The sequence below is a fragment of the Falco cherrug genome, chromosome 7 (assembly GCF_023634085.1).
Source record: "Falco cherrug isolate bFalChe1 chromosome 7, bFalChe1.pri, whole genome shotgun sequence".
Classification (NCBI taxonomy): domain Eukaryota; kingdom Metazoa; phylum Chordata; class Aves; order Falconiformes; family Falconidae; genus Falco; species Falco cherrug.
Window position 1 is genome coordinate 64,082,732 of NC_073703.1, and position 23,141 is coordinate 64,105,872.

A 23,141-nucleotide genomic window follows, 5' to 3' on the forward strand; every position below is an offset into this window, starting at 1 on the left:
AGATCACTCTTCATTAGTCCCCTTTCATTAATGTATGGCAATACACTACACCACAGGTAAGGCATCAAATGAAATTAGTTTCCACTCCTTTTGCTTTTGATTCAGCAGCTGTCAGTCTCTGGTTTGGTTTTAAGTTGTATCTCTGTGATTAAACAAAGACATCTTCTTCTTTTACCATTGTGAAATAAGCTCTACTCCTCTACCTTAGACTGAGATGCAAAATAGAATTGGGACCTGTAAAAAAATTCTACCTATTGTAAAAAAATGCCATGGGCTATTTAGTTATTTCTGTGGGGGTAAGTTTCTGTACCCTGGGAATGTATGGCTATACTAAGATTTAGAAATCTCTCACTCAAAAACACAAACTGCAGGGAGCTGGAGAAATCTGTGTGTCATTCGTTGGCTAGTTAAAAAGAATGGTTTTTGATCCTAACTTGGCCTGTATATACTATGAAGCTGGTCAATCCTCATTCCAACCACTACCATGAGCCCAAGGAATGAGTTTATATTAATTTTATTAGTAAATACCTCCCCATTTTCAAAGCACTATAAAATAAAGTGTCTTCTCTCTTATGCAGAATCATGCTGTAATTGCTGAAAAAAAGCACTTTAGTAACTGTGAGAGGGTGCAACTCCTTGCCTCCGATCGTCAAGCACTGACATAAGGCCCAGGCTTACAATGTAATTCCTTATGTTGAAGATGCTTCTCCAGGCTACGTGGGGTGGGCTCCTTCTGCTGTGTTCTCCTGCCTGGCCTCTGCTTCTTAGGTCAGTACTCGGAGCAGGAGACTGCACTGGCTCAGAAACTTGGCTCCACACAGGGTGTTGCTAACAACAGGGGCACCTGGATCATACCAACACTTCTAGTGGTTGCAGCTTACAGTCTTAACTTTTTTGATTAGGGTTGGGTTTTTTTTCCAAATAGATGCCATGCTCGTGCCATCTTCCGCAGTCTAGCCAGATTAGGTTTAGGCTGGAGGGAGAAAAATTCAGCAGCACTAAATCATAACTCATTTAAGTAAATGAGCTTCAGTGCCTCCACAGTTGCCCTAATACAGTCATTCCCAAGTTTTTTTAATATCTAATTTGAAGTTCCACCTGGCTTTCAACAGAATCCAATTTCATAACTTAACATAGCACAGTAATAGCAAAGGAGAAGGAATAATTTTTTTTAAGTGTTGTCATTTCTTTGCTTTCTCCCCTCCCCCCTTTTTACAACACCTTAAACTTCAGGGAAGCAGGCATTTGTTTAATTATTATCTCTTCCAGTAGCAGAATATCAGAATTTACCTATTTTTTAAGTTTTACACTTAAAAACTGCAAACACGTTAAATATATGCTTAACTTTTAAGGACGTGTGGACTGCATTCAAGTCAATGTGACCATTCAAATGAAATATGGTAAGGTCCTTGCTAAAATGTTTGCAGGACAGAGGTATCAGCTATGTAAAAATTCAAGTAAGATACAGCCATTGCTGATGGTTTCTAGTTCCAACACACCTATGGGGCGTGCCTCTGATAATCCAGAGTGTGGATTATCAGAGGCATATCTGTCTCCCACACAGTACCTGCTTTTCCTGCTGTAGATGGTCTGTGTCTGCAAGAGGCATCATGGAAGGTCTTCCATGAGCACACTGGAAGGGCAGCTGGCAAGATGACAAAGCTTCAATAAGCCTGCAGCTCTCCTCCAAAGTCAAATGCTCATTAAACTTAATAGCTCCTGAAAAAAAGATACAAATTCTTCCATGTGCTGCCAAAGAGAATTCAAACCACCCAGCTGACTTCCCTCCACTCTGTGGTTTTCACAAAAACAAGGCAGCTCCCAGAGATTAGCTGGGGAGGCACAAAGGCTGCATTAGGGCAGACCTGGGGCTTAGCTCAGACTGCTACATAAGGATCAGCTTCCCGTGGCCTAAACCTTCACCCAACCTAGGTCTGATGGACTCTAAGATTACTAGTTTTTGGCTTTTCAGATGACACTGCAAGAGGCAAATGTTTGGGGTTTTTTGCTTTTTACATGTGCGTGTGTGCCTGTGTTACAGGTGAAGACATAAGCAGTTCACAAATCAAAAACCAAGGTGACACCTAATATCAGTTCCATAGGCTTTACCAGTTTGATGTGCCTGCCACTGACAGGCATCAGTTCCAAGACGAAATGCTAGCCCTGCCACTAAGTCCTTTCTGAGAAATGAGCACTTAATGGTATCCAAAGGAAATCAGAGCAGAGTGTTAGGGACTCATTTCAGAGGTGTTTACAACCTTTAGTCTTCACAGATGCACAAGACCATCTGCAATCTGTCTTTCAGCCATGGGACTTTTTTAGATGTAAAGAAAATCATATACTGTCTGCAATTTGTAAAATGCAGTGACACGCTGTGAAAACAGATGCTTTCGGTTCACGTTTATCTCTTCAGCATAATCTTGTTAATACTGTATATGGCAGAGGAATTGCCACAAGAGACTATAGAGCTACTGCCATCTACACATGTAAGGTCTGCTCATTTCCAGGTCCTGGAAAGCCGTAGTCCCTTAGAAGATGTAAATTCTTAATGAACTCCTTCCAAAAATACTTCAAAGGTCACAGGCACACTTAAACTAGCACTTTTGGTACTTACATGAAGTAAAAAATGCTTTTTGGGAAGGGTCTGTAAGTGATCTTTCCTACTTGCTTTCAAGCACCTTCTAGCACCTCCTCTTGCCCCTTCACAGAGCTGTTACTTGAGTGGTTTAGAGCTCACAGGGATGAGTGCAGCTCAGAACTGTATTCTATCTGTGTTTCATATGAGGGTTGGAAAACATGAATAAATCAGAGCAGCATTGCTTGTCCCTCACAGTGCAGTCCATGAAAAGACCTTTATCTCCTCTTCCCTCTGAAGCACAAACTAATCCTAGAATTCCTGCAAACGTTCTAAAACCACTGCCCCAGGGAAGATGTGTAGAGACAGAAAGGTTAAAAAAAAGAATGAAAGAAAAGTACAGTTTCCCTACCATGACAGGCCTGGGAAGCTAACACCTTCAGAAATGTCAGAGGCAGTGGCCCTCGTGCTCCTCCTCCTGTGGTCTGCACTAGCTAAAAGTAGTAAGGGAACATCATCTTACTTTCCATTTAATATGAGAAAAAGGAAGAACTTTAACACAAGAGAGACTAAAAATGAGGAAAAGCTAGTGGATTATCTAGCCCACCTCTCATTTGAGATTTAACACACTCCCTTTGGTTCATGCAGTAAGCTTTGCATTATTATAGTCAGTTTTAGAAGCAGCCCCAACTCACCTCAACTTGTTCTTGAATAAGCTCCTGGAAAGAAAAAAGGTATTATCAGTTGCTATTTCTCCCTTTCATTACCCATATCCTACTTTGTCCACATCTGTGTATAATTTACTGTGTAACTGCCAAAACCAGGAAAAATGATGCTGTTGCACAGTGTGAAAGATCTAGCTGCAAGTCCTGGCCTCTGACAAATACCTTACCAGACCTTAGGCTAATCACTTGGTTTCTCTCTGCATCAGTTTCCTATGTGTAGAATGGGTATAATGGAACTCTCATACCTCAGGGTGCAATGAATGCATGTTATCTTTGAATAGCTGCCCATTCTTTGGATGATAGTCTATGAGGGTTTCATTTCTGATGTCTAAAATGCAATGAATTCATAATCAATCATGAAGAGGTGCTACCAGTCCTAATTAAAATAAAAAGGACTGCAGAAGAGATCTGCCAAAATGCTTATGAGATCTTGAGGCGTCAACTAACAATGAGTGCTCACGAGGCAGAGACCTGATCCCCTCCTCCACCACTTTTAGTGTTCTTGGCTCCCAAATCACAGCAGGGGATTGCATTTTGAGTTCTTCCAGATCATAACAAGGTATGAAAAGAAAATTTAAATCAGATTATGATCTCTGTTTCTTCTTTTCATATGAAAAGATGTATGGGAAGACAGGACTGATTCACAATGGCTCAGCCTAGGGGCTAAATACAGTGCTTCAGGAACAATTTTTAAGGAGTCCTTGAAGAAGTTATGATTGTGGAGAAATGTTTGCAATGGGAACTGCAAGTAATCAGTTCAGCAGTTTTTTCCTCAAACTGCAGAACATCTGGAACAGCAGCTTTTAGAAAGCTGTACTGCCCATGCAGAGATTTCATGACAACAACTTTAAATCTTAACAAATAATATTTCTGTATTGGCAATAGTGATCATTTTACTGTTCATTCAAGCATTCATGAGCAGTAAACTGTTGAAACATCTGTACTATTTACTGTTTTTCTTAGCTTCTTCACTAGTCCAAGTCTGAAACAGTCTCTTATTGTTTCTGTTATAGTTCAGGGACTTCAGCTGTGGAACTATTTAGCTATTAAAAGGGATGACACCCATGTTTGCCAAGGGACTTCATTGTCTCCCTCATAACAGAGATACTCTAATACCCTGGGCCATTAACACAGAGCAAGACCCCGTATCAGAATTTCACCCATACCCACAGCTGACCTCCACAATGTTTTTAGTGACAGGTTGTCTTTTCCGTCGTAATTCGTTGGCTTCTCTTTCTATAAAACACAGTGGCACTTTCCTCACTAGAATCAAGGAGCTGTTGGTCTCAGAAAATGATAATTCAAGACCCAAGTCCTCCAAATTTTTGTAGCAGCATCTGAGGAAAAAAAATACCAGAAAGACATCAACCACAGTAGCTATGTTTCCACAGCATACATAAATATTTCTGTAGTCTACATGTATGTTTCTTCCTGCAAGTTTCCGTAAAATGCAAGATGCAAGAATCCATGCATCATGAGATTCCAAGTAATTCTGCCCTTTCAGCCTACATTCAGCCGCATTTTTTCACTCCAGTCAGTTGTGCGTATTTCATGTTCCACAGCCACAAGATCTAAGCGTTCCTGTATTATGTGGAGCTTTATGTCTATATTTATAAATCTGTCTTTACTAAAGATGCATGAGGTGTCTGGTTCAACACACAAACACTCCAAATACTGAAATTATGCAGCATAAAGACTCCTTTCAGTTCAACCTAAAAAATTGTGATTTCAATTGGCATGTAATAGCAAATATTTACAATGGAAAAAATATTGTAAGAGATTTATGATAATTAACTTTATATCCCATTAAACAAAGAGAACCCAGGAAAGAACAACTTCTGGTGGATCTGACGTATTTCACCCTGTGGATGGAAAAATACACGCAAAACTGGGACTTCATAGTCAGACGAGAACTCATCTTCAAAATGAAAACAACTGTAGCAATATATAGTTTAGTTTATTAACTCAGGGAATATTCACTTAAAACAGTTGGTGAAGGTCAGTTTTAGAAAAAAGATTCTTTTTAGAAAAGAGATTCTTTGAACAAAAAAGCAGCTCATCTAGACTTACTAAAGTCAGTCATGAGAATAATGTAATTATTAGCCTCCATATGAAGATGACTTGTGTAATTCTACCCAAAAAAGGAAGACAAGTATAGCCTTTAGCAAAAGCAAAGAAAGACAGAAAAAGCCCATTGTGGTGAAATTACAGAATCCAAGCAGCTATTGAAGTCAGTCAGGGCTTTTCTTTTTTTCTTTAAGGGGGTGTTGGGGGGAAAGGAAGTTCAAGAGAGTCAACTGAACAATGCATTACTACAATGCTTGGTGGACAAATAACAGAATCAAAGCTGCAGGTGAACCAGAGGTCCAGCTGAACTGTTAAATAGCAAGCAGAGCTGAAGAGAAAGGTCTTTTAGGGAACTTGATTGATTTCATTACATCCAATTTTAACACAGAATAGTTATACTCTGCCAGCAACAATAACAGTATTTAGATTTGTACACAGTACTTTTTAATTCATAATTTTTAGTAAGGATAGTCGCACAGAATGATTGAAAAGAGATGAACTGCCAATAAATACCGATAAATTAAAGAGCAACACAATAAAAGCATCAGTAAGCCAGCACTAGTAAGATTCTTGAATCAATTTTTTTAATAATGGAAAATTACAACTGGCATCCCACTGTGCTGAGTAATTTAACCAGTGTCCTTAAAAGAAAACCATGCCTCTCTGATTTACTTTATCTTTCTGATTTTTGCAGTTTATTTGTAATTTAGCTGATGAAGAAAAGCAGCTCACAAAATTTATTTGGTCTTTCAAAAGCCTTTGATGATGCCTCTTAAAAGTAGCTAGAAAAGCAAATGCAGGAAGTTGTCATGGATAGAAGAGTAACATTTGTTGTGACTTAGAAACTACGGAAAAAAGTATGCTGGCAACAGATGTTCAGTGTTCAACATGAGTCCTCATCTGTATCTTCATAATTGTTTATCAATGACATGGAAAAGAAGAGGCATGGTCAAGCAGACAGATTTGTAGAAAACAAATTATTTTGGTTAGCTGAGACTAAAGATGATATTGAACTCAATCAGAATGTAAACAAAGTAGAAAAATGATGAATAAAAAAAGTATAATTAAAAATGGACATAAAAACCTAAATTCACTACTCCCAAAGACAAATATATGCAAATTATCAGGAATAATTTGATCTATTTGCACATTTTGCTGGTTTCTAGGTAAATAGCAAAAATCTAAAAAACCCCACAACTCTGTATGTTTCATTGCCATGACTATTCAACAAACAAGCAGTTCATGCAAGCAGCAGTAGCCAAAAAACCAAACAAAATATCAGAAGTGGATATAATAGACAGAAAATATGGGTACAACTGCAAAGCTACCATACAAATCAACATGATACCCTCACTTGGTATATTGTATTAAATTTTGGCCATCTGCTCTCAAAAGTAGATATATCAGAAGCCGAAGACATTCAAAGACGAGTGCAAACATCAGGAGGCACTGCAAATATTGTGGGGTTAGCAAGACCATCATTCAGAGGTGGGAACAACAAAGGCATCCAAATATTCCTGAACTATGAACAGCAACAGTTACAACCTCACATTTTTCCCTAAGGCTAGTGCTTTACACATTCCTTTGGAATTTCTGGTACTGGCCACTGTCAAAAAAGTTACCAAACAAATATAGCAGTGACACTGTTATGATTGGAATACGCCCAAAAAGGACTTTACACCAAACAAATGTATCCCTACAACAGGCAACAATTGTAACAAGGAGTGATTTAAAAGCTGTGGAGTTTGCCACAGACATCACAAAAAAGAGCAGTTTGAGAATAATGAGGTAGTCCTGTGAACGTTAAGATAGTACTTCACCTGAAAATGAAGGACAATGCAGGGGGGGGAAAAACCATAAATGCATACGGCAGGTGACAGGCAGGGATTTTGGGGAAAAAAGCTTGATTATTGTCCAATAGGTCTGCAACAGTCCAACAACAGATCTGTATCTAAACGTGCAGTACAAAAGTTAAATATCCTAATAGTAGCTAGGCCCCCATTCTGAAACATTTGGGCAACAGTGTTCATTAGTTACGCTTGGCAGGCACCTAGGATTAAAGAATGTGTTTTTGAAGGATTCACAACACAGACTTCCCATACCCCATCCCTCCCAAACACTGCCTGTTAAATCAGCGACTGGATCAACACTATGGGCACTGGACTCTGGTGTACACTCCCAAGTCCTGTGCCCCAGACAGCAGGATCTGTTGGAGACTGCGTTGGCACTTTACTGGCCTGCCCGTGAAGGTTTACTTTCCCAGGGAAAGCAGAGCACGCTGCGGCAGCACCGAGATGGCATATCACAGGGTTTTGTCTTGAGATGTTGTAACAACATGCCTGAGAAGCACATCTATATTCCTCGGCACAGATATAGCCAATTGGTCTCGGCTCAGGAAAGAATCAACAGCTTCTTTCCTGAGCTTCACGGTAACCTAGCAATGCACAGAGATCTTCCTGGTCAACAGAGCCATCCCCAAAGGTTTAGAGCTATTGGCCATTACCAACCGCAGAAATCTTCTTTGTTCTTCTGTAACTTCAATTTCCAAAGGGGGAGAGATGGAGGAGGACAGCAATTTCTTCTTGCCACATGCTGCAGCTTCCTTCTCATAGGAATCTGTGAATGAATCATTTAGAAGTATTCCCTCTTTGAGTATTTACGCAGGCATTATCCTTAATGACCCTATGGTTTGGCATGTAAACCTCTGTTTGGATTAAAAAGTGACCACAGAATGCCTTCTCCTGAAACTTGTGGAGGACTGGGAATGTCACAAACCAGACATCTAGTCTCTGGGGAAGGGTTGGTTAATGCCACTTTGTTTTTTCCCACCAGTTCCAAAAAAGAGTCACCCTAAATAGCAAAAAAACTACTGATATATTTAGTCCAACTCAGAGAGAGCAATTTTTCCACAGAAAAGTCTGATATAAATGACATTAAAATACTATTAATTAAGCGTTTCTCCTTTCGCTCTTTAACTTTTTTCACTACCAGACCAAAAGGAGTGGAGTTCCCGGAACCCTCTCTGCAGGAACTGCGCAGTATTTGTTGATGAAAGAGAAGGTCAATGATTTTTAAGTACTTGATGGATGACTATTGTGCTTTTTAACAGTGAAACCGATGGCTAATGAGCTTACAGAGAAGACTATTATCCCTTTGCAAACAGTTTCAGACTGTGGAAATGTTAGGCTTTAAGTACAGTATTCAGCTAAAAAGGAACTAAATGAACTATGCTCTTTCGTCCGCATCCCATGTCTTATTCCTCACAGTATAACCATATAATCTTATTGATGTTGTTCTATTTCCTCTTCATTGTTTTTCCTATCAGTCTTCCTGCTCTTTCATTATGTCAGGACTATTTTCGTTCGATAGTTCTGTCAGTAAAGACTGTATCTTCTATTTTTGGAAACACTGTACAATTCTCAGCTGCCAATACTATGACTGCTATACATACTGAATGTCTGCACTCTCCTAGGGATCAGGATAAAGATGAGACACGAATATCCTGTTGGTCCTATACATCCCAAACAGCTCATTTGTACTTTATGTGCACTAATTATCTTTTTTCCCAAGACTGTCAGAACCCTCACCTGCAATAAGCTGCTCCAAGCGGATCCGTTCATGAGCTGCATGTTGGTCCACCAAGATCAAGAGGTTTCCATCTAAAAATGTACCACAACAGATGAGAAATAGGCAACTTTGCACCAGACAACTGCACAGGTCGGGAAGAATGACCGCTCTCTACAGCCCACATTTAGAAGATAACTATCAACCAGTTTTACAGAAATAAAGTGAGGAGGAGGCTGTGTTGGCAGAACATAAAGTCACTACAGAACAGAATTTTAGTGATCCAAATTGGCGTTTAAATTAAGGTAATTAGATTGAGTCAGAAACTCTTGTCTATGGACATCTTCTAACGCCAGATTGAGAGCTAAGGTCACCCACAAAGTGTTCTGTTTAATACAGCCTTTAAAAATGTTACAAAAACTACTGGGTTTGAATGCCTTTTTTGTACAGCTTCAGCAAGCTTCAACAATGAATATGTCCAGACACTGTGAACAGAATCTGGGAGATGTTAGTAATTTGAGTACAATCTATTTTTATAACACTAATCTGAAGGCAGTAGGAACATTCAACAACATCCAAAATAAAGATAAAGAAGATCCAGGAAATTTCAAGTGAAGACTAACATTTTCCTCTAATCACAGTATCATCCCAAGGCAAGAAGAGAATACAAACAGGATAGCATTCCCTCTGCAGTCTAAATACACTTGACAGACACCTCAACTTTGTGTTAATAACCACTCTTACCTGCCTTTTTATCCATTTCTTTCCTAGTGTTGATTAAACAAGCAATAAATTTATTGTCCACTTGCTGAAGAACCTGTAAGATACTCAGAAAAATCACTACTCAGTGGTAAAATCATTTTTAAAATTAAGACAAACAAAAGAAGACAACAATCAAAATGGATCAAGTGCAACAAACAGCTAGTAGGATGATTAGGAGAGCGGAAACCACATCTTTTCCAATCCCAAAGGCTTAAAGAATTTGTCCTAGCAAAACCAAGATGGTATATAATTACTCTTTATAAATACAGTGGGGGGCTAAATATGGAAAAGGCAGCAATTATTTAAGCCAAAATACAATATTGGCACAAGGTCAAATCTGTAAATTGCTCATGAAACAATTTAGTCTGGAACAAAGAGAAAGTTTTAAAATATCCAAGAAAATTATTCTGGATCAAATTTTTTTCAAAGAAAGTCAAAAGGGCAAGAGCTCTAATTGTTCTAAGTTGGAGCTGGAAATCTACAGAATTTAATAGATTAAATGGTTGTGTAGAAGCCTTCTTGAATTGTGAGTTAAAGCTGTGCACAGCGACTCTGAGTATTTGATTTGCTGATTATCACCAAAAGAAAATGTAAACAACCTTTTTTTTTAAACTGTCCTGTGTTTAAGGACTTGTGCTGATCATCTGTAGCAGTCAGGAAGCATTTTTTTTTTTTTAATCTCATTTTCTGATGTAGAATTTGCCTCTATGACTTGAGTCCACCTTTCCCTCAAGCATCAGAAATGAACCACAGCTACAGGGAATACTGAGCAGGGCTGCACAATGCTTTCAGTATCTTATTCTTAGATGTAAATTAACAGATGTGGTGTTAGGGAGGAATTTCTCCCCAAGTCACATAGACAGAGCTCACTGAATTCTCTGTCTCACAACATGTGCATTGTTCACCTCCTAGGTAAAAATGAAGAGATGATCCTATTCCTTTGCAGGAATGAAAGACATTAATGATTCTATTTATTCTTTTCCTGCGGTATGATGCAACATTCTGTGCTTTTGGTCTTTTCTATGGAGATTCTAAAAATTACAATAGGGCACTGAAGGTAGCGTTTAGCTTCTTCAGGGATGGGAAGTGGTAATTTCTTCTAGCTTTACCTCCTTTGAAACATAAAAAGGAAAACATTACGCAGGTAAAGTTAACTACAGAACCACTCAGTAAGTTTTAAAGAATAGTTCTTATTATGAATAAACAGAAAAATGGTACCTTCCATTTTCCAGCTTTCCTCTCCTGTCTTTTTGAAACATAACCTGTTTACTGTAATAACTTTATTTACTCCTGTTATTCTTGCACACACAACAGAAATAAGGGAATCATTTGGATCCTTGTCCACTCTGGAGATCAACATTACCATGTCCCACACAGTCAGAACCTGCAACCTCAAATCAGCAACCTGATTGCATGAGAATAATGCTAACTGGGCCTGGAAGGCTTTTGTTACTGGGATGCAACAAAGGGAGAGAATCCACTGTGGCACTTCAGTCCAGGCAGACCATCAAAGAACGCAAATTGAAGCCACACATTTACATTAGCTTTTAAGCTAACATATAAAACATTTGATAAAGAAGCACTAAAACAGTTAAACTTGATGCTATGATGCCATTTTTAAGAATCACTTTTTAGGGCAGACATAAATCTTGAAGTGAAATTTCAAGCCTTTCTGTGAAGCCTGAGATTTGCTTTTGAAATTACCCTGCTGAAGAATTAAATTTCTAAGGTCAACACAAATGGAAGATGCAGGACAGACATTTCAGAGGAGTACAAACTAAGCGAATGCCTACAATAAATATAAAAAATTGCCCATTGAAATATCATTTAGTTAACAGTGCTTCTAAGCAGCAGTAGTAGGGCTGCCTCTTGATTTGATTTAACCATAAAGTCAAGGAATGTTAGAGTCACTTGCAGACAGCTGATTAACCACAAGCTGATACTAAGATCTGGCATGACATATGTCTGCTGGTATCACACAGCAACCAAGAATTCTGTTGGTGTTTGTGAAAATTAGGGATATGAACTATTTCCCTGGATACCTCTTTCCCACCAGGCAGAAACATCAGCAAATCCCATCTGCTGAATGGGAATTTGGCGGTAAAAACTAGTAATAGATCATACAGTACCTGCATTGAATGAACCATATCTTTGGTGAAACGATAAGGATACAATATATTGTGAATTTTTACAGCCAGATTGTCAGCCTGACCGCTGGTCACATCAACAGCAATCTGTAAAAACAGAATTACAGATCAGGCAGGCTATAAAGGATATGGCAAAAAAACCCAACAACCCAAACAAACATAAAATACTCCCAACAAACCAGCTTTAAGAAAAACTGGAACTAAGTCTGTATTTTGACAAACCAAGCTTTCTGCAAGGAACAGCACTAGCTAAAGATACCACACAACAAACCCTCTGCTTCCATCCCCATATACTTTCCCATCTGGATATTACCTGCTAACTTCAATGCATTCAGCTGATTTCAAGTACCTACCAGAAAACCCGAAGTTAATCATCAGCCTACGTGAGCTCTCAATGGATTGCATTACAAAAGATGCATTACCCTGAAATGAGTCAGAGTACACATCACGGCAACAACTGAACAAAACTGTTCCTTTTCAGAAACTCACCAGCAGGTGGTTTGCTACTCCATCCCTATTGTTTGCAGGTGGAAATGGTTACATACGTATGTTTACACACACACACGGCATGATGATGAAAGATAATGCTATCTCATGACAACAAAGGAAGTTTTTCTAAAAGCTCCAACATTGTTTCCCTCTCACATGCTATAATCCTGCCAGGCTATAAAAACAATTATAGTAAAATACACTTCTAAGACCCATTGCATCCCAGAGAAGAAAGGTGGATTATTTTAATTCTGTTCACAGACAACAGACACGATATTACAATTCTGCCATTTGATAACTTTTAAGATTACTATCTCTTAGACAGTAGAAAGAAAGACAGCTTACAATAATGTTTTGCTTTTGAAATAACATAAGCAAAAGATTAGCCTGATACCTGCTTCTCTGACTTTGAACAAATTCATGACAACTTAGTCTATAAAAAAACGTAACTGCCAGGTCTACAGTCTAATATATCACTGAAGACCTTATATGTAATTATTACAGTATTTGCAATTTTGGCCCCCATGTCAGAAAATAACCGAAGGCTAAAATGATTCTTACCTTAGCACGAGATGGAAGATAACACTCACCTCTGGGCAGGGAACAAAAACAGGATTATGCCATTCTGAAAGCAACGACTGGAGAGACTCCCCTTCAGCATCTAGGAAAGAACACATACACAACACAGGGGCTACCACCATCCATCAGTGGAAGGTGCATTGGGTACCTTTACCTCACACAAGTACTACCTTACTTTTTTCCTTCATAAAAAGGGCAGAATGTACAAATAAATAATGGAACGTGAGACTGGGCTTTAACTTTCTGCTTTAACTAGGAAGCACACTATGCAGCTTTCGGACTGCTGCAGCACAGTTCAACAGGCCCTGGAAATGGGGGGTGGGGGGGTGTAGGGAAGGGGGGAAGAAAGACCTGTTTAGCTACCCACTCCCTCTGGACAAAGCCACATACCAAAAAGATGATTTCATCCTTTCCACCACAAAAAAAGTTGTGAGGATTGAAACTATTTTTCACATTCCAAGGTTGGAACAAGTACAAAGAAGGGAGTAGGTAATTATTCTTTAAACTACTGACATAATTCAACAAAGAACTGGGTATTTCATCCTGTAAATAAGTATCCCCTAACCTGCCTTCAACCCTAAAAGATTTTTTTTTTCCAGTTCTAGATTTGAGATGACTCACACGGTCCCATTGTTAACAGACCTTGAGTAATTCTGGGTTCCTGTTGGGACATCTGGGAGAATTCTTTGATTTGTTTTTGCCACAGAACACTGTGTCCTGGAAAGCTGGCCCTACCTCGCAGATCCTGGCTTGCTAGAGTCTTCTCTTTTCGAGGTCTAGGAAGGAAGGGTAGCACAATCTCACTTCTAAAGGGATGGCACCTGAACTGAATCCCTAAACACAATACAAATTTACTGCTGTAGATTCAACAGCATGCAAAATTACAAAAGCTGTACAATTATTATATTCTTGTAAACAAGCCTGTGTTTAGCCCTGTACAAATTAAGAGTATCCCACAGATTTTGCAATCTAACATTGAGAATTAAAAGTACGTATGTAAAAAGTTAAGAATTGCCAGACTCGCACCAGGAAATGCATTTTAAAATAGTACCGTGGCTTCTGCAGGACTGTCCTTAAAAATTGGCTGCTGCTTTAAAAATGTAACAACTATTTCCAGAATTAGTGCAATCAGAAGTGTTATCCCCAAAGAAAAAGAGGAGGCATATAGCAGTCTGTCAGATACTGAATCACTCTTGAATTCCCTCCATTAAGGAGTGGCAAAACTGTCAGTCTATCACCACTCCTATCAGTATTTATCACAGTTATCAGGAACTTGTAAAACTGAAAACTACAAGTCAGTGAGACTGCATGAGATATCAGAGTTAGCCTAACAACATGTTCCTACCCACCCAGAAATGATTTAATGATATTACAAACCTGCACTGTTATCAAGATTATTAAGAAAAGTGGCCCACATTTCCAGCACAGTGGTAAACATTTCACCCTTCCTTTGGTACAATTCAGACTTCTATTCTTTGTGAAATAATAATGAATTAATAAAGTTCCTTTCTACTGAGAAATTAAGGGTGTGCATTCAGGAAAAGTGGCAGAGTGATAACGCCAAAGAAAAACAGCTGCGTGCTGATAAGCTGTGTGAAAAGGCTCTATGAGATCCTAGGCCAGTCCGTAGACTCCTGAGTGTTGGCTCCATTCCAGTAAGGACCACTGATAGTCCTACCCTGGGGACCAAGAATCCTTTCAAGAATCCAAACTGGCAGCCCAGCACAGGAGAGTAACTCAGCATCCCATTGTCACAAAATCCAGAAGAGAGGACAAGATGGCCTGACATGATTCCTGGTAAAGCGGCCAATTGAAGAATGCTGGCTAATTCAGACTCTGGCAGAACTTTTATAGCTATTGTCACAGAAAGGTATTATCTCTCAAGCTGACAGAAGCATACATGATCTATATGAACAGAAGTCCAGTATTTTATACATGTAATAAACAGTCATCTCCCTGCTTATTGTTGCAGGAAAATCCTTGTTCAGGATATACATTGCTCACACAGCTAGGATTTTCTTGCCCAAAGGCCAATAAGAATTCAGAGCTGGCAGAGATATTAATATGATTTTTCTGGCAAGTAACGTCAGAAAAGGTGCTGAGGATAATAATGTATCTACTTAATACATGCAAACCACATACAAGTACCATGCTTGAGTATTCATTTTCACTAACCTCAATTAGATCATTAAAATATCCTTACTGTAATGACGCATCAGTCAATAATGTAATAAAAGTAACAAAAAATGTAACTGTAGCTGGCATAAGAAAGACCAAGTTGAACCGGGATGTTAACCTACAAATGCATAGCATTAAATTATTCAAAAAAGCATCTGATGGTGAAATGAAGCCTGATGGATTTTCCCATAGCACTCAGTTTAATCAGTACAAAGATGCCTGAGGCTAACCTACAAAATCTAGCATTTCTGTTGAGCACATGGCTTGTGACTGGACAAGATGGCAGATGGCCACCACTGGAATGGAAAAGATGATATTGATTATTCCTACCTTTTTCCACCTGTCACCCACCAACATACTTTCCCTAAATTTGTGTATGAGATGCCGTTCTTAATAAATCATGGGGCTACAAAATTCTAAGTTGACACCTTGGGGTTACTGACGTTACTCTAAAAAGCAAAGTGAAAGCATACATAGCAAGTGAAGAAATTATTCCACTCCTGGGTCTTAACAACAGTCCAAAACAGTGCTCAACAGCAAGAGACATGAAGGTTACATTAGGATACAGCTATGTTTATTCCTACGGCTTAAAAGAATGAATATCCTTTGCTTGAAAAATGTGTCTGAATGTTTGTGTTGAACTTCAAAAATCTAAGCTCTATAGGGTCTAGCCACAGTGCAAACACCCTGTGAAGGTCTAGGAGGTCCAACCTTCAACTTAAAAAAAGCTGCAGTAGACATCTCACCAAAGAACACCACCATTGACAGAGCTAAGGAAGAGTGGCACCATTGGTACGACAGAGAGTAACACCAGTGATAAGGCTAAGAAAGAACAGTGCCATTGGAGGTAAAAAGATACAACACAATACACATCTTCAAGACTACAGACTATATACATAATCTGAAAGGGTACATGAGGTATTCTCTTCATAAACATGAATGTGCTACCCAAACGCCCTGGGTGGAAGGTCAAGCTTCACATCTCAGTGCTTTGGCTGGCTACCAAACAGCACTGTGGGCAACTGACCCACAGAAATTAAAAGTGTTAGTCCGGGAGAGTACATTTGCACTTGCAAGTAGTTTTACCTAATAAAACCAGAGACATTTATGAGCAAATTTCTAACAAATTTACTTAAATGGAACACCATAAATATTAAGAATTATTGGCATAAATTATTATTATTATAAGGGAATAGCTTAACAACTGAAACACCTACTGCACCAGTGTTTCTGTAACTGGTGATAAAGAAGGAAATAACAGAAAAAGTGAAACAAACCAGAGGCTGTCATGATTGATTAGACAAATATTTCATGGGAGAACCATCTAGAAAGAAGTTCAGACTACATTTTCAGGGCAAATTATGCAGCAGCAAATAGTCTACATGTGGAATAGCTGCATCTTCACTCATAAAATCTACCTATAGACAGAACAAAGAACAACTTTGAACAAAGATACGTCCATGGAAGGGAGAATTATCAAAAACACTATTCTGCCGAGCCAGATCAGGAGGACACAGAAAGCTAGACCCAACAGACAGATCAATGAAGACTCATGAACACCACACCCTTGAAAAATACAATGCAATGTAGTGTCTTGTCATTCCTGGAAAAGCTCCACCATCAGACCACCACCAGCACTGTACAACACCTCCTACAAAGCCAAGTGTGAAGGAACAGCCTTCCAAAATCTGCAGAAAGGAGATTACACATTCTCAACGAAGAGTTAAGATTTTCATTCATTTTCCAAAGGTTGTTTTAAATTGTCTATGCAGATTGAAAAAATATCATCTTCATATGGGGCTTTCAGTAACAACATATGCTTAGAAACATAACTGTTTAGGACAAAATGGTAAAAACCACAATATTTTTCTGGTACGCTTGCTTTGAAGTATGTTTCTCATTTTATATATGACATCAATTATATATAACTGTGATCACAGTAAATGTCATGATGCCCAGTGAAAACTAGGCAGCTGTCTGGTAATTGACAAGTTGCTGACATTTATTTTTACTGTTTTATTAAAAAGTCATCTTTTAGTATCTTGGATGTTAACATCTTACTGTCTCCATAGTTCCCAACACTTTCCTGTTTTCCATACAGCTATTACATGTAGGGCAGCAGTTATTTCAGTATACAGTCAGGTGCTACCAGCAAGATGTTTTATGCACATAACAGAAAACAAATGGCTTTCCTCATCCCATTTTTACCACCACCTCTCTTACCATTCTCTGAAACAACATTCACAGCCATTGTTGTTATATCTTGAATGCAGGCAGCTCGAAATTGTTCCGTAGGAGGAGTGCTGTAGGTGCTCAGTCCTGTTGCTTTATTGATGTATATTGTCTTACCCGATGAAACATCAAAATCTTGCAGCCAGTCAGAACAAGATAAGTCATTTCTGGGATCACCTGTGCTTGTGTTGTCTGCAGAGAATTCCAAGTTACTTAGGAAGGTCATATGGGGAACCTCAGTAGCTTTCAAATTTTTTTCTGAGGATTCATCTAATGTGCTTTTATCTTTACAGATTATGTTTGCACAATCCTTTTTAGCAGGTAATGATAAAATATTGCTTGAAGAGACTGTGCATTCCCCTTCTACATTGCTGAGCGGTGATGGGCTAACAGTACCTTTCACGAACTCTGTTATACTGTCTGACTGCCAGCACGCACCCTCCTTAGAAATGCTGTAACTATATTCCCCCATTTTTTCCACTGAGGATTTATATGTTTGACAAGTATTATACAAAAAATCGTTATTTGAAGATTCAAGATCAAAATAGTAATCTTTTCTACTTGGACCTATTTGGAGTTGTTCATCAAGTTGTCCTTCTACTTTGCCGCCACTTTTCATCCTGGACAGTTTGGATGACAACGATCCTGGAGATCTTTTACAACTTGCATTTTTGTTACTAACCTGAGAGTAATCAGACAATGTCAGAGGACTCTGACAAAGAGCTCGTTTGTCCTGTGAAGTTTCTTCAATGCAGAATAAAGTCTCTTCCAAAGAACCAAAAACTTGGCTACTATTATTCGAATCTGTATCTTCCACAGCTGGAGTTTCACAAGTGCTCAAGTTACCATGGTGACTATTCTCATTCTTTGAAAAGTCACAATTAGCTTGTGAATTTAAAATCGGGAGACCAACTACACTTCGCTCTGACAATGGTGTTGGTAGTGTACACCTGATTCTCCCATAACATCTCCTGAACTTTTCTAATGAACCCAGCTGTGTGGACAAGCTCAACTTCTTAGAGGGCTGAGATCTTGGCACAGCTATTTGTCTTCTAGGGCTTTTTGTAACTTTATAGTGAGGAATACCTGAAGAAGTTGCCAGCGGCAATTCTGTAACATTTGATGTCTCATAATGTCTTTTACCGGTGGCAGTAGGCATAGCTATCTCCTCATGCACCTGATCTGACAAAGTTTTTTTCTCCAACCACTCATTACCATCAGCCATGCGTACTTCTCTGGTGTGAGGAGGTGGATATTCTTTATTTGTATTACTGGAAATATTCTTACCATTTAAAGACTGAATCCGAAAATTCACTTTGTTGCCAAAAATATCCTTGGCACCGACAGGGCCAGGCCTACACTGCATGTTTAACGCAAGATTTGTTTCTGTTTGTTCACATTCATGTGGGGGCTCACTTTGCCTAGCACATGTTATGAAGCCTGTAGAGCACAATCGTAACGGTATTGAACTAACAGGTCCTCTTCTAGCATCATCTGTCACTTCAACTGTTTCCCTGTCTCCTCCTCCTGCATTACAGAGTCTCATCAATGAACTTCCGGAAACAGTTTCCGTTGCTGTTTCATTAGAGTCTTCTCCCTCAGATGGCAACTGAATAATATCATTATTTAAGATACAGACCTTATCACTTTTGTGCACTGCTTTGCCTTGCTGGCTTTCCACATCTTTTATGTAACTCTCTGCACAATGCTGCAGGTCACCACAACAGTCTATTTTTCTTATTTCTGATCTGGCCCCTCCAGTGAAAGAAGAACGAAGATTTTCTGAAGGTTTCAGATGAGTATCAGACGCTTTTTGGGAACTGTTAGTGTCTTTTGGCTCCTGCTCAGAGATATGTGATACAATGAAATCAGTCGTGTCATCTTTGCTGGGCAGTGAAATCTCCACTTCATTGTTTCTACATGGATCAGATGGTTCAGCAATCTTCTGATTCAGGGTGATTTCAGTTTCCTGTAAATTTTTATTTAACTCTGTAAGATTTGAAGATTTCTTTGCAGTAACAGATTTCCTTTTTACATCTTTTGATTGCAAGTTACACATTTCATAGGAATCTGCAATTTCATTGCACGCTTTCTCAAAACTGTCTTGGATACTCTTCTCATCAGAAATTGAGGGCTTCAGAACTGGAGCGTTATGCAAACAAAAGTCATTATCTTCATTAAATTCTCTGATGTCCTCACTACACGGTTCAATAAATAAATTTTCTCGTTTCAAAAATATTTTCACTCCTTCCTCTACACAATTTAGAAGAGCATCCCAGTTCTGGAACTCAATCAGAGTCTTTGCAGGTTCCAGACACACATCATAGTCACTGTATGCACAGGTCACATTGAGAATAAAGATCCCGTACAATTCCGGGCCACAACGATGGCGACCGGGACTTGAACTAGCCTGTCTGCTCGCAGGGCCACTTTTTGCCTTGCAAATGACACTTTCTTTTCTTAATAAAAAATCAATTAGTTTATGTAGTCTTGTCTTTAAAACAAGCCTTCTATTCACATACAAGAACTGCATATTCTTGTTGTAATGTCCTTCAGTACTGATATAACCACTTATCTCAAATCCCCCAGACTTATGCTTTATTTCTCGTAACTTCTGAGATCTGCCCAACCCATAAATTTGACAAAATCGTGAGTATACATCTCTTGTCTTAGGGAGCTGAAGCACCATAGAACAAGAAATGTCATTCCTTAAAGAAAGGGAAACAGAGGGATGCATCAGTGAAACAGCCTCTACTTTCTGTCTCACTCTCTCAAATTCCAGCATAGGATCCATACATTTTCTCCTCACCGGTAACTGATGGAACAGATTACACACAGTGACTGTAGTTCCACCACTTGGTCTGCTCAATTCAGCTTCACAGACTTCCAGTGCTCGCCCATTGTGAAACAGTTTCACAAATGTTTTTGCTGTCCTGCTGGTCTTAGATGAAACTTCCACTATACTGGCCATGTTGGCTATGCTTGCCACAGCCTCCCCTCTAAAACCGTAGAACGTCAGGTTCTCCAAGTCTCCCACTGAGCTGCACTTGCTGGTGAAGTACCGCTTTCCCATTAGATTTAAGTCCTCTCTCCCCATCCCGGAGCCATTGTCCACCACCTGGATCTTAAAAGCTTCCAAATCCACCCTGATAGCTATACATGTTGCTTTGGCATCAATGCTATTGAGGACAAGCTCCTCAACACACTGCCCCAGTGAGTTGATAGTCACTCCAGAACGCAGCTTGGCTCGAACATCTTCCACCAAACATTTGATCATGTCAAAATCAGATTGATGAGAAATTCAAGAAACTGCCAGGAGCTCACTCCTCCATGTTCCTTAAAATTATGCTCTGGGTGGAGAAAAAAAAAAAAAACAAACCAAATTAAAAGCCTGGAAAAACTTTCATTTAGTGCATTCACCTTCATAAATACACTTTTCTCAGTTTTTCAGGTATTCAGAGGCTATTTCTGTGGTGACTTTCCTGCTCAGGCTTTGACTATACATCATTGGTGCCTTCTGGGTAAAAGCTCAGAATATGAGTCTATGCTCTTTACTAACAACATACTTGATTCTGAAATGTAACGCACCCAAACCAAACTCCAACCACGATGAAGCAAAACTCAAAGAACCTGCAAATAAAAGGTTTCTACTTCTATTTGTATCAAAAATACAAAAGTACCACCAAGAACTGGGCAGAGCATTGCTTTCCTCTGGTTTTCACCTCAGCACCCTCACATCAACTCACGATGCCTCATTCCGGCCAAAGAGCATCTGCTGCAATTCTAAGGAATACAGCAGGCTTGGGAACGGCTGTGGGATGGCTGAGTAAGCTGGTTATGTGAAAAAGGACCCACTATTTCCCAAGTCCCTCATGCCTGCAGGTTTCTCATTCAAGAGGGCGCGCCATTCCCCCTCACGCCCCCGGCGCGGAGCTCCCCTGCAGCTCGGCATCGCTGCTCGCCCCCCCCCTCCCCGGGCCCGGCGGCCCCTCCGTGACAGGCGTGCGGGGCTGCCCAGCCCCAGGGGCAGCGGAGACCCTCCGTGACAGGCGTGCGGGGCTGCCCGGCCCCAGAGGCAGCGGAGACCCTCCGCGACAGGCGAAGGGGCTGCCTGGCCCCACGGGCAGCGGAGACCCGCGCCCGGCCTCGCTGCCACAGGCGGGGCCCAGGGCGGCCGCAGCAGCGGGCCCTCCCCTCACCTGGGCCCCGCCGCTGCCAGGCTGGGCGACCCCGCTCCTACCGGCCCCGCGGCCCCTCTCACCCCTCGGTACCGGGCTGGGCGGGGCGGCCCCGCAGCGGCCGCCGCTCCCACGGTGCGGTAGGACTGGGGGGACACGGGACCGGCGCGGCCGGAGGCGGCGGCGACTACGGCTCCCAGCAGGCCGGGCGCGCCGCGCGGTGCACGCCGGGAGCTGCGGAGCCGCCCCAGGGCAGCCGGAGCCGGGACCCGGGCAGCGCCCCTCCCCCCGCCGCCGCCCTCACGGCCGCACCGGGCTCCCCCGCGGCACCTCCCCGGCCACAGGGCCGCGATCCATTCAACCCACGTACGACGCACCCGTTCCACACAAGAAGCAAGCTCCAAGCAATTTTATTCTAAATTAAAAGCCAAGGTCGGGAGCAAAATTCATGTTTCTGAGGCATTCAGAGCACAGAAATGACGCTTTTAGCAATCTGTCCTACCAGCACTGATTCTGTGATTTCCTTCATGTGAGCGTAACACTATACAAAATCCAAAGAATTTTACTGATGTGCAACTAAACCCCGCCCTGCGCATACATTCAGAAATAAAGAGGCCGTGTCCCTGCACAGCCCCCGCAAAAAAGGCAGCACACCTCTTCCTCCACCTGCCAAAACTCTGTGAAAGGCTGGGAGTTAGACTGACAGTACAACGAATCAATAAATTAGAAACGTAATAAAATAAAGTTCTCTAGAGCTGAATAGTGGCTAACTGAACTAACGGGGAAGAGGGGAAACATTCTGTGAGGGGACGCCATGCCGCAGATTTTGCTCCTTCCCGGACAAAGTTATTTCAAAATCTGGAAGTCTTGGTGTTCCAACTCCGTGATCTTCTTCTCATTGCTGAACTCGGCTCGGCTGATGCGGGACTGGGGGCTTCCTATCTTCCTGAGCCATTCCTGCAGCTCCCGCACCCTGGCTGTTGGACCCTGAATTTGTCCTTGCACAGTGCCGTGGCTAGTATTTTGGACCCAACCAACGAGTCCTAGCCTCTTAGCCTCCCCCTGAGAAGACAACGCAGAGCAAAACGAGATTAATTCGAACTGTTAAGAGAGCTACAGAATGACATTCACATACAGCAGTCAATTTTATAGCTAAGACACAGACTTCCAAGAAGCTCCTCAGGCTCAGGCAGCGGGAAAGCAGCAGAGGACGCACCCCAGCACTTCATAATATTCTTCCGCATGAAAAACTGGGGCTGAAAAGCACTTTTCAGCCGTGCTTATGTAACACAGCACAGGCTGCCCGCAGCACTGACAGGATGGCTGCCCTGACTCCGGAGCCCGGGCCGCGGCCATCACCCAGCCCACCCCTGGCTCAGTCCCACCGAGGCGCCCACAGGAACTGCGGCCGCCCCTCACGGCTTCCCCCCAGCCCGGGGCTAAGCCCAGGACCCCGCCCCGCCAGCCCTGCCCCGCACCTGGGTGTACTTGCGGAAGAAGACGCCCTGCACCTTGCCGTACACCTCGTAGTCCACGGAAAGCAGGCCCTCGCCCTCCGCCATGGCGGCGCCGCCCGCCTCCTCCTGCCGCCGCCGCCACGCCCCACTGCGCCTGCGCGGCGTCCTCTCTCTGGGGGTGTGGCCTC

The 23,141-nt window shown here is 41.2% G+C and overlaps 2 protein-coding genes across 9 annotated transcripts; both read right to left on the bottom strand.

Annotated features, from left to right (window-relative positions):
- Positions 1–498: 498 nt before the first annotated feature.
- Positions 499–21,708, bottom strand: MLH3 (mutL homolog 3). Of its 8 annotated transcripts, none has more exons than XM_055715656.1 (13): positions 21,590–21,708; positions 17,310–20,668; positions 13,644–13,742; positions 12,920–12,990; positions 11,823–11,927; positions 9,676–9,748; positions 8,955–9,026; positions 7,875–7,983; positions 4,478–4,637; positions 3,271–3,294; positions 2,988–3,069; positions 1,568–1,719; positions 499–973 (listed from the first exon to the last, which is right to left on the bottom strand). In XM_055715656.1, the coding sequence occupies exons 2-13, from the start codon at positions 20,593–20,595 to the stop codon at positions 899–901; spliced, it is 4,308 nt and encodes a 1,435-aa protein (XP_055571631.1). In that variant the 5' UTR covers positions 20,596–20,668; positions 21,590–21,708; the 3' UTR covers positions 499–898. The 8 variants fall into 8 exon arrangements, 7 of the variants coding, with proteins under 7 accessions (XP_055571631.1, XP_055571632.1, XP_055571630.1 ...); XM_055715657.1 differs by having other exon boundaries at positions 21,559–21,708; XM_055715655.1 differs by having other exon boundaries at positions 21,518–21,703.
- Positions 21,709–21,890: 182 nt separating this feature from the next.
- Positions 21,891–23,118, bottom strand: ACYP1 (acylphosphatase 1). Its single transcript, XM_055717156.1, has 2 exons — positions 22,975–23,118; positions 21,891–22,558 (listed from the first exon to the last, which is right to left on the bottom strand). The coding sequence occupies exons 1-2, from the start codon at positions 23,056–23,058 to the stop codon at positions 22,343–22,345; spliced, it is 300 nt and encodes a 99-aa protein (XP_055573131.1). The 5' UTR covers positions 23,059–23,118; the 3' UTR covers positions 21,891–22,342.
- Positions 23,119–23,141: the final 23 nt, after the last annotated feature.